Genomic DNA, 15,203 nt, shown 5'->3' with positions numbered 1-15,203 from the left:
GACAGCAGAGTGTCAAAACACTGTATGAAAATTAGACCAGGTGGTGACTTTGTAGAGATGTTGAGGCAAAACTACTAATTCTCTGTCCACGCTGAGGTCAAAGACCTGAGAAAGGACCCAAATCCACTGGGCAGTTCGACTTTTAATATGATGTACAGTGTGCCCTGAAAAAGTGAACGTGATCCACCTGCCTACAGTGTACTTATTCACCTACTGTGAATAGTACCAAAAGGCTACATTACTTTTTCCCTATCATTTGGATTGCTTGAGATAAAATACTTTGGCTTTGTTTCCTCTCTTAGGAAGGGTTTGAAAATAGGGGAGGAATCACCAACACCTAAGCCCGAGGCCTAGGCATTCAGAACCTCAGATTACAACAAGTAACCAGTCTGGGATAAACATATAGTGGGATTTCGTGAAGGCTAAATATCCTAAAAATAAAATTGTCCTTGTCCAACTGTGTATAAAAGAAAGACATGCTAAAATGCTGAACAGTCACTAAGCCATGGAATTGAGCCCTAGAGCATTAGATCATTGTTGACTAGGAGTATCCTATGAGGAGACTTGCGCTGTCTGTGTAGCCTGGCAACACCAAGAGGGTTTTGGCTATTAAGGGCTGTAAAGAAAAACTTTGTATTTTCCCCCCATAGGGATTTCTGGATCACTACAGGCAGGAATGGGGAAGGCAGAAAAAAAACCTATATCGCAAAAACTAGGTACGTGCCTAGGCCCTGGCCACCATCTTTTCCTCTAGGGAAAGGAGTTTTGAGACTTTCCCATGTACTTCCATGCAGTCAGGTTAGCATTAGACAGCAACTACAAAACCTACTTAGTCATTTACAGCTCTGCTATACATGCATAGTAAATAACATTAAACTGAATATGAGCAATATGCAAGGACATTCAGATACAATGATAACTCACACCCTACATAATATTCTTCATACAAGAGATACCGAAGGACATTAGGCCCTTGTATTTTCTAGGAGATTTCTGTCCCAATTCCATACATACCTAAAATGCATATGCCCATACCTATGACCTTTCTCCCCTCTGAATGCTAGTACAGCAGCTATGTCAGTGTTTGGAAAGGAACTGGATAAATCACGAACCTGACTATTTTACGAATGACAGGAGCCCTGCCCAATGTTTGAAGTCTGACTCCACTCCAGTACCATATGGCATATAGTGATACTGGAGCATGTAAAGTTATGCAGATCATTACTTCAGAGGACAGAGCCTGTATCAGTAACAGAACGTTCATATTGACTTGCTATAGCTGTTCTGTTAGGATGGTTGAGTAAATGAGATGTACTGACGTTATTTTAACATATACTGTAGTACTGAAGTTCAACATACCCAGTCAGGTATAAGGATTAAAGTGATAGCAAAACATAATACCCCTATACAGGCCACATTCCTGCCCATTACTTTGCATATAATGTGCTGCAAGGTACATATCAAATGAACGAGCGGCCTGCATCTGCAGCAACATGGCCCGGTACCCTCTGTACACCACCAGACATATAAGCTTATACTACTGTATAAAAACATAGACCCTAGGAAAGATTATAGTGACAACACAACCCCATGTAAAGGGCCCCGTGTTGCAATCGAAATAGCTTCACATATTCAACTACAATGTTAAGACCAGAAAAACAGACAAGCAGCGCCAATCTAAATGCAGCAATATTGTAACATATTTAATTAAGTAGTAATGCACTCACTTGAAAATGAATAAAAACAGCCACATCATGGTAAATGTCAGATGGACAGCAGGGTTCCAGAACGATCATCCAGGCAGCGCTGTGGTGTCTTGCTCAGCGGTGCCAGTGGTTTCCGGTGTCCCGGGCTAGAGCTTACAGGACGCAGGAGGAAGCCGTCACTCAGGAAGTCCCTGGTCTCAGTGGGGGGAAGCTATGATGTGCACGCGTTTGGAGCATGCGTGCTCCTTGATCATGCATAGTCGTCGGCCATCTTAGGTGTGGAAAACCAGAGGAAGAACACCAAAAATACAACATATGAAGAGGAAACCTAAGTTACTTTACAAGTTATATGCTTGAAAAAAAAAGAGATTTTCTACTTCCTTTCACCTCGATGGTAGATGACTGGAACCATATCATCCAACCTTTCATTAGATTCTGGCACAGGGAGAGTATCTGGTAATGGGTGTTGAATGTAAGGGATTTGATCCTCTGCTAAATGAAAGCTCAACAGCAAAATCCATGTGTCTTTAAAGTACATATGCAAAGACAAAAGCCCTCCAAAGTCATGTACATAAAACATAAACTTAGAGGAACCTGTAAAATACACGAGACCAGTATTGAGGTGTATTCATACTAGAAACAACAACAACAAATCTTGAAGAACCTTCTGCAACAAGGAGCATCTCACAAAGATGACTAATGTAATATCAAATTATTTATTTCAGGTACTTATATAGCGCCGTCAATTTACGCAGCGCTTTACATATACATTGTACATTCACATCAGTCCCTACCCTCAAGGAGCTTACAATCTAAGGTCCCTAACTCACATTCATACATACTAGGGACAATTTAGACAGGATCCAATTAACCTACCAGCATGTCTTTGGAGTGTGGGAGGAAACCGGAGTACCCGGAGGAAACCCACGCAGGCACAGGGAGAACATGCAAACTCCGGGCAGGTAGTGTCGTGGTTGGGATTTGAACCAGCGACCCTTCTTACTGCTAGGCGAGAGTGCTACCACTACACCACTGTGCTGATCAAATGTCTCCACATACACACTTATATACACCCACACATATACACAATGTAATAGGTGGTGGAACATGTATGTACGGTATTTCACAAAAGTGAGTACACCCCTCACATTTTTGTAAATGTATTATTATACCTTTTCATGTGACAACACTGAAGAAATTACACTTTGCTACAATGTAAAGCAGTGAGTGTACAGCTTGTATAACAGTGTGAATTTGCTGTCCCCTCAAAATAACTCAACTAAAAATGGGAAAGTTGGGACTTTAAAATGAGGTTATGGACACCGTGGGAATGACTGGATAAATATTGATCGTAATGAAATGCACAGTCATATCAATATTATAAACCACATCTATAAAAGACATTGTAGTGAATATCATTTTATAAAGTATTTACAAGCACATATGTATGTGCGAACGTAATATAGACATCAAGAGTACATCGAATATATACCCACTTGGTGCCAAATGGTGGTCACAATTGATAAATCATACAGACAAAACAAAAAAAGTTACCTATGTATACATGTGATGTTACAGCAGCACTTTCACCGGGAATAAAGGTGTAAACAGTAAAATCATGGTACAGATAGGCTTGTTTGGAGGTAAAAATGTGTAATAGACATACACTACCGTTCAAAAGTTTGGGGTCACATTGAAATGTCCTTATTTTTGACGGAAAAGCACTGTACTTTTAAATGAAGCTAACTTTAAACTAGTCCTAACTTTAAACAAATATACTCTATACATTGCTAATGTGGTAAATGACTATTCTAACTGCAAATGTCTAGTTTTTGGTGCAATATCTACATAGGTGTATAGAGGCCCATTTCCAGCAACTATCACTCCAGTGTTCTAATGGTACAATGTGTTTGCTCATTGGCTCAGAAGGCTAATTGATGATTAGCAAACCCTTGTGCAATCATGTTCACACATCTAAAAACAGTCTAGCTCCTTCCAGAAGCTACAAAACTGACCTTCCTGTGAGCAGATTGAGTTTCTGGAGCATCACATTTGTGGGGTCAATTAAACGCTCAAAATGGCCAGAAAAAGAGAACTTTCATCTGAAACTCGACAGTCTATTCTTGTTCTTAGAAATGAAGGCTATTCCATGCGAGAAATTGCAAAGAAATTGAAGATTTCCTACAACGGTGTGTACTACTCCCTTCAGAGGACAGCACAAACAGGCTCTAACCAGAGTAGAAAAAGAAGTGGGAGGCCGCGTTGCACAACTAAGCAAGAAGATAAGCACATTAGAGTCTCTAGTTTGAGAAACAGACGCCTCACAGGTCCCCAACTGGCATCTTCATTAAATAGTACCCGCAAAACACCAGTGTCAACATCTACAGTGAAGAGGCGGCTGCGGGATTTTGGGCTTCAGGGCAGAGTGGCAAAGAAAAAGCCATATCTGAGACTGGCCAATAAAAGAAAAAGATTAAGATGGGCAAAAGAACACAGACATTGGACAGAGGAAGACTGGAAAAAAGTGTTGTGGACGGATGCCAAAGGTGTGCAATGCTGTAATTGCTGCAAAAGGAGGATTCTTTGATGAAAGCAAAGTTTGATGTAAAAACAATGTTATTTCAAATACAAATCATTATTTCTAACCTTGTCAATGTCCTGACTCTATTTTCTATTCATTTCACAACGTATGGTGGTGAATAAGTGTGACTTTTCATGGAAAACACAAAATTGTTTGGGTGACCCCAAACTTTTGAACCGTAGTGTATATCTGCATCCCACAATGTCCGACGCGTTTCGTGTGAAAGACACTCATCAGGGGCGATAGCCTAGGGATGTCTATAAAAAATGATAAAATGCAATTAGTCTAAGTATGGGTGGTCATACTGGGGGAGGGCAGGAGAGCCCACCCTGAGTACTTACATGTAAAACAGTGCGTAAGGGTATAGCGGGTATGGTACCAGGGTCCAGAAAAAATGTCTGACCCGGGAGCTGAGGTATTCTGGGGTCGTGTGCAGGCGGGGCGCACATAAAAGCCACCCCTGGACACAGGAAACCAGGTAGCTGGTATTAATGATAAGACAAATGATGCGCCAGTGAGTACTACCTAGAATGAAAAAATACATAATAACTATGTCAGTCCTGGTAGATGGAAAGAAAAACATGAAAATAAAAAAAGGTAAAAAAAAAATGATAAATGAAATAAATAAATGAATAAAAAATAATAAAAAGTGAAAAAAAAAACAAGGGGAAAAAGTTAATCTCTGACTAATAAAGATGTTGCAAATCAGACGTCTGTGCAGATAACCAAAATGGGAGTAAAAATGTAGTCACACACAAAACATAGTAAAAGTCAGGTGTGAAGGTATGTAAAAAACTGCAGAGACAGTTCCGTTTGCATGAAGGTAAAACAATAAAAAGAAAGAAAAAACTGACTCTCAAAAGAAAGGATAACCTGATCATGACTTACAAGTGCCCCAAAAGTAAAAGGAGTGGACCGCTGTGGTGAAGTGTGGCGTGTCTAATCCATGGCAACCCAAACTATGGCAGGGGGGTCAATATACAGCATCCCGCACAGGTGCACGCCGGCCCCCAACCAGCGTCACAACAAGCACGGCAAGGGGTGGGGCGGGACTCCGACACAGATGGCTGACGCCGTCTGTTGGGAACACCCATATTCCCCACCTGGCCGGCCGAGATGGAAAGACTCATGCCTCAACGTCATGACGCCAACCAGGATGTCAGACGTGAGGCAGAGGGTGTGGCGCCGATGCGTATGTATTTTCATCCAGTCATTCCCACGGTGTCCATAACCTAATTTTAAAGTCCCAACTTTCCCATTTTTAGTGTTGAATTCAGGGATGGAGGCACACCACATATGTGCCTCATCTAAAGTCCCAAATCCCCCCCCCCTTCTTCAAAATAACTCAACAAACAGCCATTAATGTCTAAAGCGCTGGCAACAAAAGTGAGTACATCCCTAAATGAAAATATCCAAATTGGGTCCAAAGTGTCAATATTTTGTGTGGCCACCATTATTTTCCAGCACTGCCTTAACCCTCTTGGGCATGGAGTTCACCAGAGCTTCACAGGTTACCACTGGAGTCCTGCAGTGCCGGCAGCCCCAGACCATGACACTCCCACCACCATGCTTGACTGTAAGCAAGACACACTTGTCTTGCAATGATATGCACCAAACAGGTGCAGAAAAATTGGTCTTTGTGTTTTGGTGGTGCCTTCCCACCGTAACCCTATAGAGGTACTCTTGATGTAAGCAAGAATTTGCCTTGCTGTAAAAAATTGCAATGATATGCACCTGTCAAACAGGTGCAGAAAAATTGATCTTCGGGTGTCGGTGGTGCCTGTGGGGAGTAGGCCGGGAGATAACAGCTGCAGAATGTGATGGAATAGGGTGGCTGCTCTCTACTCTTTCTTGATGCCGACCTCCTTGGGGTTGTGCCGCCTCACCTTCAGTTTCCTCCTCTGCTCTATCTGGCACCCAAGTCACATCAGTGACCTCATCATCATCATCTCCATCTCCTCCATCTTCATCATTACCACTTGGTAATACGCTGCGGCTTGGGGAACATGAATGCCAATTTGTCTACCAGTGTTCCTCCCTCTCTCTACGCTCCTCAACCTCAGAACCAGCATCTGAATCCAGTAATGGCTGGGCATCATCAAGGAGCAAGTGGCTGACGCTGTGGTCAAATAACTCAGCTGACTCCTCAATGGCTGATGTTAGGGCTATGGCAGGAATAGATGTGGACAAGGAGGCAGGTTTATCCACTCTGGCAACTGCAGGGGACTGCACACTTGTCTCTGCTTGTGTGACAGAGGATGAGGAGGATAAGGAAGGTTTAGTAAGCCAGTCCACCACCTCCTCTGCATGCTGTGGCTGGATAGCACGGGCAGACGCACTAAATAGAGGAAATGATGCCCTGCCTGAGGACTGACCACCACGTCCACCTTTGCCTGTGGACACATTTATTGCTGGCGCCCTTAGAGTGCTAAGGGAACGTCTGCTTCTCCTTGTTGTTCTCCCAGACATTATTGGGAGGAAGGGGGCGGTGCTTATAAGCAAATGTAAAGGAGAAGATGAAATCTGTACGTAGATGCACTTTAATCAATGTGAAGAGGTGTTTGGTGCCCTTTAATTTGAGTACTCACACTACACAGACACACTCCACGGATACAATATAATATACTGCAATATAATGCGCCAAACGTACAGTGATGCACAGAACTATATGGCGTTAAACTGGCAGTAATGCACACAGAAGTAAATAGCGTTAAACTGGCAATAACAAACAAAACTATATGGCATTAAACTTGTAGTAACGCACACAGAACTATATGGCGTTAAACTGGCAGTAATGCACGCAAAACTATATGGCGTTAAACTGGCAGTAACATACGCAAAACGATATGGCGTTAAATAGGCAAGAATGCACGCAAAAACGATATGGCGTTAAACTGGCAGTAACACACACAAAACAATATGGCGTTAAACAGGCAGTAACGCACGCAAAATGATATGGTGTTAAACAGGCAGTAACACACGCAAAACTATATGCCGTTAAACTGGCAGTAATGCACGTAAAACGATATGGCGTTAAACTTGCAGTAACACACAAAACTATATGATGTTAAACTTGTAGTAACACACACAGAACTATTTGGCGTCAAACTGTCAGTAACGCACGCAAAACTATACGGAGTTAAACTGGCAGTAATGCACGCAAAACAGTTTGGCGGTAAACTGGCAGTAACGCACAAAACTATATGGCGTTAAACTTGTAGTAACGCACACAGAACTATATGGCGTTAAACTGGCAGTAACGCATGCAAAACTATATGGAGTTAAACAGGCAGTAATGCACGCAAAACTATATGGCGTTAAACTGGCAGTAACGCACGCAAAACTATATGGCGTTAAACTGGCAGTAACGCACGCAATACAATATGGCGTTAAACTAGAAGTAACGCACGCAATACGATATGGCGTTAAACTGGCAGTAACGCAATAAATCAGACAGTGTTCAACCGTCCCTACTCTAGCTATATACTAATGCCAAGATTACTGACACGGTCTCACTACACTACACTGAAACTATCTGAGCTGTCCCTACTCTAGCTGCACACTATGAAAACCTGAATGATGGTCCTCCTCACTACACTCACACTATTCCTAGACTGACACTAAACTAATATTCTACACTGACAATTGAAACAAAATAGCACAGTATAGCACACTAACTAATAGCACTGAACAGAGCCCTGTTCTATCTCTCTCCACAACAAAATCACACTGAAAATGGTGCCATTGAAAGAATACTTTTATACTGTGGGGTGGGAATGAGCCATGATTGGATAAAGTCATGATGACAGTGTCCAATCATGACTCTGACAGTGCTCTGTGCCCTGATTGGCTGAAGCTTTCACTGCTTCAGACAATCAGGGCTTGCAATGCACTGTTCAACGCCACAATGCATTGTGGTCGGTTCGGGGGGCTGAACAAATGGTTGAACGTCCCGTTTGTTCTGAGAACAGCCGAATAACGAAAGTTCGGCCCGAACTTATGCTCGGGCCGAACCGTTCGCCCATCCCTACTCATCAGTCCACAGGACATGGTTCCAGTAATCCATGTCCTTAGTCTGCTTGTCTTCAGCAAACTGTTTGCAGGCTTTCTTGTGCATCATATTTAATCAATGTATATACATAGTGATTGCAGGACAGCTAAACTGCTTTACATAGCTCACAGTAAGGTGGGAGACAGACAAAGCCTCCCAGCTCATAAGTCCAAATCTAGTGATAAATGAAAGCCGCTAAAACCTTTGGAAGAGGTGGCAGAGCAATCAGAAGGCCAACACCTGCAGGCATTAACGAGCAATCGTTAAACACAGGTTTGTCTATGCAACCCTTGCATAGAGGTTAAGCCCAGGAGCATGTCAATTAAATCAGTGGTTCTCAAGTACCCCCAAACAGGCCATGCCTAAGGCCCCTTTCACAAGTGCGGACATTATGTCCGTATTTCATCCATCCGTTTTCGGATGAAATACGGACATACATGCATCCCTATGGGATAGCGGGTGTCAGCTGACGAACATCCGCTAACACCTGATATCATCCGGCCCGCTATTGTCCGATTCTGCAGACGGAAGAAAATCCTATTTTTCTATCCGTCTGCAGAGCGGATCGGATGAACATGGACAGACGGTCTGTGTTCATCCGATCCCCCATAGGGGAGAGCGGAGATCTGACAGGGCGGTCCCTGCACAGTGTGCAGGGACCGCCCTGTCATCTGCCGGTTCAGCGGGGATCAACAGAGCGATCCCCGCTGAGCAAGCGGATGTTCACGGGTCGGATCAACACGGATCCGCACGTGTGAAAGGGGCCTTCAGGTTTTCCTTTATCTTGCACAGGTGCTTTAAATCAGAGTCAATGGCTTTTTGGACAGCTATTTTATCTAAGAGAAATTCCCAAAACATGGCCTTTTAGGGGTAACAGGGTTGAGAACCACTGAATTAAATGTTGCAGGATACACCTTTAATGTTTCTAGTTCAGCCTAGGGGTGGGGTGATACCCAAATGCAAGTACAGAAAGTCCTGATTAAATCACAGCAGACCTCACTAGTTCGTCACCACCCCTTGCTGGAAAAAAAGGAGTGTGGAAAAAAAGGAGTTGATGATAAACATGGAGCAAGCCGACCCCAGTAGCCCTGCACAAGTGTATGTAGGAAGGAGTTAACAGGTTGCAGCTTATGCTGATCTCTGATTCTAGCCAGCACTCTGCTCTGCAAATTAACAAGCTTTAGGGCCTCTGCCTCCAAAATTACCACACTAATGGTGGACAGAACACAGAGCAAATTTACCCTGTGTTTGTAGGAAGCATGCAAACACCCATAGCAACCAATACCCAAATCATCCTAGGGGTAACCCCACACTGTGCCTCCCCACAGTACTGGTATGGAATCAGACTGCATAGTGTAGCTTTGCTGACCAGATGAAGACTGCTGTAATAGTCCTGGGAAGATCCAGGTCCACCTACTGCTCCATCCCCCACCTGTTTGCGCTCCCTCCCTGGTGTCTGTGGATAATGGCACCAGGGTATACTCACAAACCCACCATATTGCTGTCCTCTCAGGGGGACCTGCAGCACAGCAGGCTGCATTCTGTCCTGGCCTACACACACAATAGCTTACCTGCCCCAGCAGACATGCGCCCCTCCCATCTAGAAGTAATCAGGGACTTAGGAAGCCTAAACTTCAGCCTCACTGAACCCTGGGGGGGGTATCCTGCTCAAGCCATGCAGTTTTCCCTCCAAAAAATTTGGGGAAGCCAGTGGCCATGATCCGTCTATATCCATCAGCAGTAAACAACAGGAGCTCAGCCAGCAACTGAGGACATGGAGTTTGACCAAATGTGAGTAAGGGAGGGTCCACTAGAGCCTTGATGCCCACAGGGATAGCTGCTTCTCCTCTGGCGGAGAAGGAACCTTGGGGAAAAAAGGTTATGGGGAGGGAAGGGCCTACAGCAAGGATACTTACAAAAGTAATATAGCAGAAAGTGCATAAATATGGCCCAATAGCACCGCTCAGCGCCAAGGATAAGCACTATCTCTGTGATAGTGCTTATTCCTCTCCACATGGAGGGGATAGTGCTTAGCCCTCTCCATGTGTTCTGTGAGCAGAACACATGGAGAGGACCCTTGTTTTCTGGAGCCATCCATACCCAATAAAAATATTAGCAGAGCCAGTGGATATTCCTGAGAAGTGGCAAGATGAGATGTGTTTGTGACGCTTGATTTTTTCAGACTTCTGGTGAGTTTAACCCCAAAGGGGCGAGTTTCTTCTCATGCGGTGACAAGCCTGGGTGTGTGGTGCACGAATATAAGCACTTTTATCACCTATAAGGAATTTGATTCACTCACATAAACCACTTCATTGGACTTATATAAGAGCGTGTCATATGTTGATGGATTGACATGAGCGCTGCTATGGCAGTTTGAAGTCGCATGACATTTTGGACTTTTTAAATTGCCATTGGTTTTATATACTTACAGAAGTAGCCTAGAAAAAACTCTAGATATGTGACCCCTCCAGGCCACTGTCCTGGAATCATGGGGAAGCATCTAGAGTGAGGCCCCAGCAACTAGCACAAAGGCCTGAGGGAAAAACTAACAAACAGTTTAGCTGTTCCTGCTAGGCCGGAGGAAACACAAATACTAAAGACACTGGATGACTGTGTTCTTTTTATTTGGTTGTGGCGATTCCTGTTTTAGGTGGGTCTCTCATATGCTGTCCTGGAAGATGAAATTGGAAAAATAATTACATAACACCTGTGGGCAGCAGGAGGTATTGGTATTAGTGGCAAGAATCTCTATTGTTGGTGTCAGTGGGCGGACTAGTGCTCCATCATTGCTATAAGTGGGAGAAATTGTGCCCCATCATTGGTGTCATTGAGAGGAATAGTGCCCCATCTTTGGCATCAGTGGATGGAATAGTGCCCCATCTATGGTGTCAGTGGGTGGAATAGTGTCCTATCATTGATTTCAGTGGAATTAATAGCGCTCCATCTTTGGTGTCAGTAGAAGGTATAGTGACCTATTGTTGGTGTCATTGGGAGGAATAGTGCCCTAAGAGCCAGATAAAAGCAATGAAAGGACCACATCTTGCCCATGGGCTGCAGTTTGGAGACCACTGCATTAGGCCAATGGTTGCAATCCTTTAGAAAACCATCACTTGCCCTAATGATAGTTGTATTTATAACCATATGGTTAGAGTAATACCTATGGAAAATGTTAAGTTGCCAGGCAAATAAAGTTGTCCTTTGTGTTGCAGGTGTTACAGTAGCAGCAAAGGGCTACTTTGATGCCCTTGTGAAACTTGGCGAACTTGCAAGCATCAGCCAAGGATCTAAAGAGCTTGGTAAGTTTTATATATTTATTAATTCATCTTTATATCCAATTCCCCCCCCCCATCCTTGCACTTGGCTCCTCCATGTATTGAGTGTTTAGTGTCTAGGACCCTTCAAGATCAGGGATTCATTGCAAAGCTGATTAAACAGGAAGCTCTGCTTTCCTGCGGAGAGCCAGAAATTCCTGTTAACTCTCTCCTTCCACATACAATTGCTAAGATGTGAAATATGGTGTGGCTCCTGCAAGGGGAATGTAAAATGAACTAATCCTCAGATTCTGCTCTGTTCCTTCCTTGACATCGTTGCCAGCTCCCTGCTTTTCTGAAATTAAATTGCATTCCCCGTTTTGCTGTCCTGGCAACGTGCTTAGTTCTCCCTAACACTGACAGAATGGATGGGTGAGGTGCGCGTATAGTCAGTGCCTGGCTCTCCCATGGCCTCCCTCTTCATGCCAGGGTTACTTGTCTCCATTTACACCTTTTGTTGCCCAAGTGACCTTCAAAGTTATGCAAAACGGTTTGCTTTAAGTTAATGGCTGTTACACATTCCGTGAAACTGCTTTCTATGTCAGGAAAGCCCTGAACTCAATTCATAAGGGTTCAGCTCCATTCATTTTATTGCTGTTTCTGGAAGTAGAGGAAGTTATACTATATAAGCACTTAAATGCAGAATGGGGCTCTTTATTATTCTCCCAAGTCATGGGAATGAATATTTCTTGATGGATAAGAACTAAAGGTAACTAAGGAGTTTTAGTATCTTAAGGGTAATCTCTTGAAAGATAATTTACACTTGCATTTGGGGGGGTTAAAGGTAGGCAGTTAAGCTGTGTTTTATCACCACCACCCCCCTTTAAGCTGCAAAGGCAGCCGGGTGGAGGTGTACACATGCTGTGGTATGTCAAAAAATGATCCTCCTTGTTGCATATGGGGTTGGTACTGTAAATGGTGGAATTAAGATGAATGGGGCCACCACAAAATCAAAAGCCACAAACAAGGCTCACAGTTGTCACACAGTATCCTAATTCAACAGCCTGTTTGGTTTTCTCAAAAGAACCCAAAAAAAAATTCATCACGGATTGCTCTCCACAGAGCAGCGGAGGTGTAAATTTATTTATTTTATTTTATTTCAGGTACTTATATAGCGCTGTCAATTTACGCAGCGCTTTACATATACATTATACATTCACATCAGTCCCTACCCTCAAGGAGCTTACAATCTAAGGTCCCTAACACACATTCATACATACTAGGGACAATTTAGATAGGATCCAATTAACCTACCAGCATGTCTTTGGAGTGTGGGAGGAAACCGGAGTACCTGGAGGAAACCTACGCAGGCACAGGGAGAACATGCAAACTCCGGGCAGGTAGTGTCGTGGTTGGGATTTGAACCAGCGACCCTTCTTACTGCTAGGCAAGAGTGCTACCCACTACACCAGGCTATGTAAGGCTATTTCCATTGACCGGGTGCACTTTATTTAATAGAGGTATTTATATAGCTCAAAATGTATGCAGCACATCACATATATTCGCATCAGTCCCTGCCTTCAAGGAGCTTATAGCCTAAGTTCTCTAACTTGTACTCATGCATATACATACTAGGCTGTTTTAAACAGAAACCAATTAACCTACCAGCATGTCTTTGGAGGGTGGGAGGAAACCGGAGTACCCGGAGGAAACCCACATGCAAACTCCGGGCAGGTAGTTCTGTGGTTGGGATTCAGACCAACAACCCTAGAGCTTTAAGGTAGACATGCTAACCACTTAGCTAGCCACTGTGCACTCTCCATGATTACATTCCTGTAAGATTCTGGTTATTAGCATAATTTTACTTTTCTTTTCTTATGGCAATTGTGCATCTGCCTTATGAGAAATTCTCAAACCCGATATTGTCCCCCAGTGGAACTGATAAATGTGTCACTAAGCTAAAAAAGCTATCAGCTGATGGGGTGGGTCTCTAATAATATTACATTCATGACACTTGCATTTGAGAAATAGCTTTCTTTATCAGTTAACTTTATTAATCTGCACTTTTACTATTCCAGTTTTTGAAAAAAAATGATATTTAACCAGCATGAGCAGAAACTATATTCCAATTGCTTATTTAAAGTGAACCCATGTCCAAACTATACACACAAATGTTTTTTCAAATTCTGAACAAGCAGGGAAAGCTATAATATTAATTTAAAACAAGCTTTCATTTGCCTCTGTAGCCATAGACATTGTGGAGAAATTAATCTTTAAATTGTACAGCAGAGGCACAAAAATCTCTGCTCCTTTTTATTACAGCAGAATCATGGCAATCTGTCAGCCCTCTAATATAAAATACACAGCAAGTGTTTCTTAGCCCCCTTTCACACTAGTCATGTGTATACATGTTATCACATTTCACCCATAGAGTAACTCATTTGTTTCAACAAATAAGAAAAACTTTCTGCCAAAATCAATGTAGTGTCATTTATTCACCCTCGCCATGATTATTATTATATTATAGATTCTTCTATTCCTTTTCCAACGACAACTGAAAATTTCCCCTCACTTACAGAGCCGGTGATAATATTTATCAGGATAAATAGAGGGGTGAATCCCCTAGAAGGGACACAGACAGCAATAAAAAACTAAACAAGAGCACAATGCACTGGTAAAGTGTAGAAGGGTTGCTTTATTAACAAAAACAGTTTGGTAATGCACTCAACATTGAAAGACATCGGGGAGATTAAAGTGATACTAAAAATAGATAAAAAAAAAAAAAAAGAGGTAATACTTACCTGTTCAGTACAATGATATTGCACAGCAAGGTCACTTACCTCTTCTTCTGATAGTCCCCGGTGGCTCTTTTGGCTCCTATCTCTTTCGAGTGCTTTCTGTAGCAAGCTGAGTGCTAAGGAGTTACCCATGCTTGCATGATCCCATTGGGAGCCGGGCTGTGTGCATACATAGACACACACAGCCCCGGTAAGCCACACCCCGGCTCCTTTCTCAAAGGAGTTTGACTAACAGCATCAGGAGCCTGTGAACAAAAGGAAGTGAGGGGAGTGGTGCTGGAGACAGAGATTGTTCTGGAACAGTAACATGGAGGCAGGCAAGGGTTTAGAGATGGGGCAGCTATTGGGGCGATTGTTACCTTAATGCAGAGAATGCATTATGGTAAAAAAAAGTTTGAGGGGGCAGGAGGCGGAGCCTAGCAGAGCAGACATGCATTGTTAGAGCTCCACACCGCTGAGGAGAGAAGAGAAGGACAAAGCGGAGCCTGCAGGCTCAAAAGGTATTCATTTGAACCTTTTTGCCCCTGGGAACAAACTGTGAAAGTTTGGGCAGGAAATATGGTACTGGGAGGAAACCGTGGCAGAAATAAAAATCACCTCACAAAGAGCTCACAGGCACTCACTGCAGCTGAAGCAGCTCCAGTCACCTCACAAGATACAGCATCAGGGCGCTCTCACAGACAGAAAATGTCACAGCAAGACTCTCCATTTGAGTCAGATACAGAACAAATCCTCTCACAAACTTCTCCACAAGCCTCCTCAGCATCCCCAGTAATATTATTACAATTTGAAAAGATGCTTCATAAGGCTTTAAAA

At 43.2% G+C, this 15,203-nt stretch overlaps 1 protein-coding gene and 1 long non-coding RNA gene across 2 annotated transcripts in view; one reads left to right on the top strand and one right to left on the bottom strand.

Moving 5' to 3' along the window:
- LOC141110946 (BAR/IMD domain-containing adapter protein 2-like) overlaps positions 1–15,203 on the top strand; it is a 291,276-nt gene that overhangs the window by 130,935 nt on the left and 145,138 nt on the right. The window contains exon 4 of the mRNA XM_073602762.1: positions 11,548–11,634. Within this exon, the coding sequence (XP_073458863.1) occupies positions 11,548–11,634 (87 nt within the window). The remainder of the gene's footprint in view (positions 1–11,547; positions 11,635–15,203) is intronic.
- The window catches only part of LOC141110947 (uncharacterized), a 39,533-nt gene that overhangs the window by 7,197 nt on the left and 17,133 nt on the right, over positions 1–15,203 (bottom strand). The gene's annotated exons all lie outside the window — the stretch shown is intronic.

Source organism: Aquarana catesbeiana, linkage group LG10 (assembly GCF_042186555.1).
Source record: "Aquarana catesbeiana isolate 2022-GZ linkage group LG10, ASM4218655v1, whole genome shotgun sequence".
Lineage (NCBI taxonomy): Eukaryota > Metazoa > Chordata > Amphibia > Anura > Ranidae > Aquarana > Aquarana catesbeiana.
Note: the sequence above shows the minus strand (reverse complement) of the source record. Positions and strands in the feature narration are given on the sequence as shown.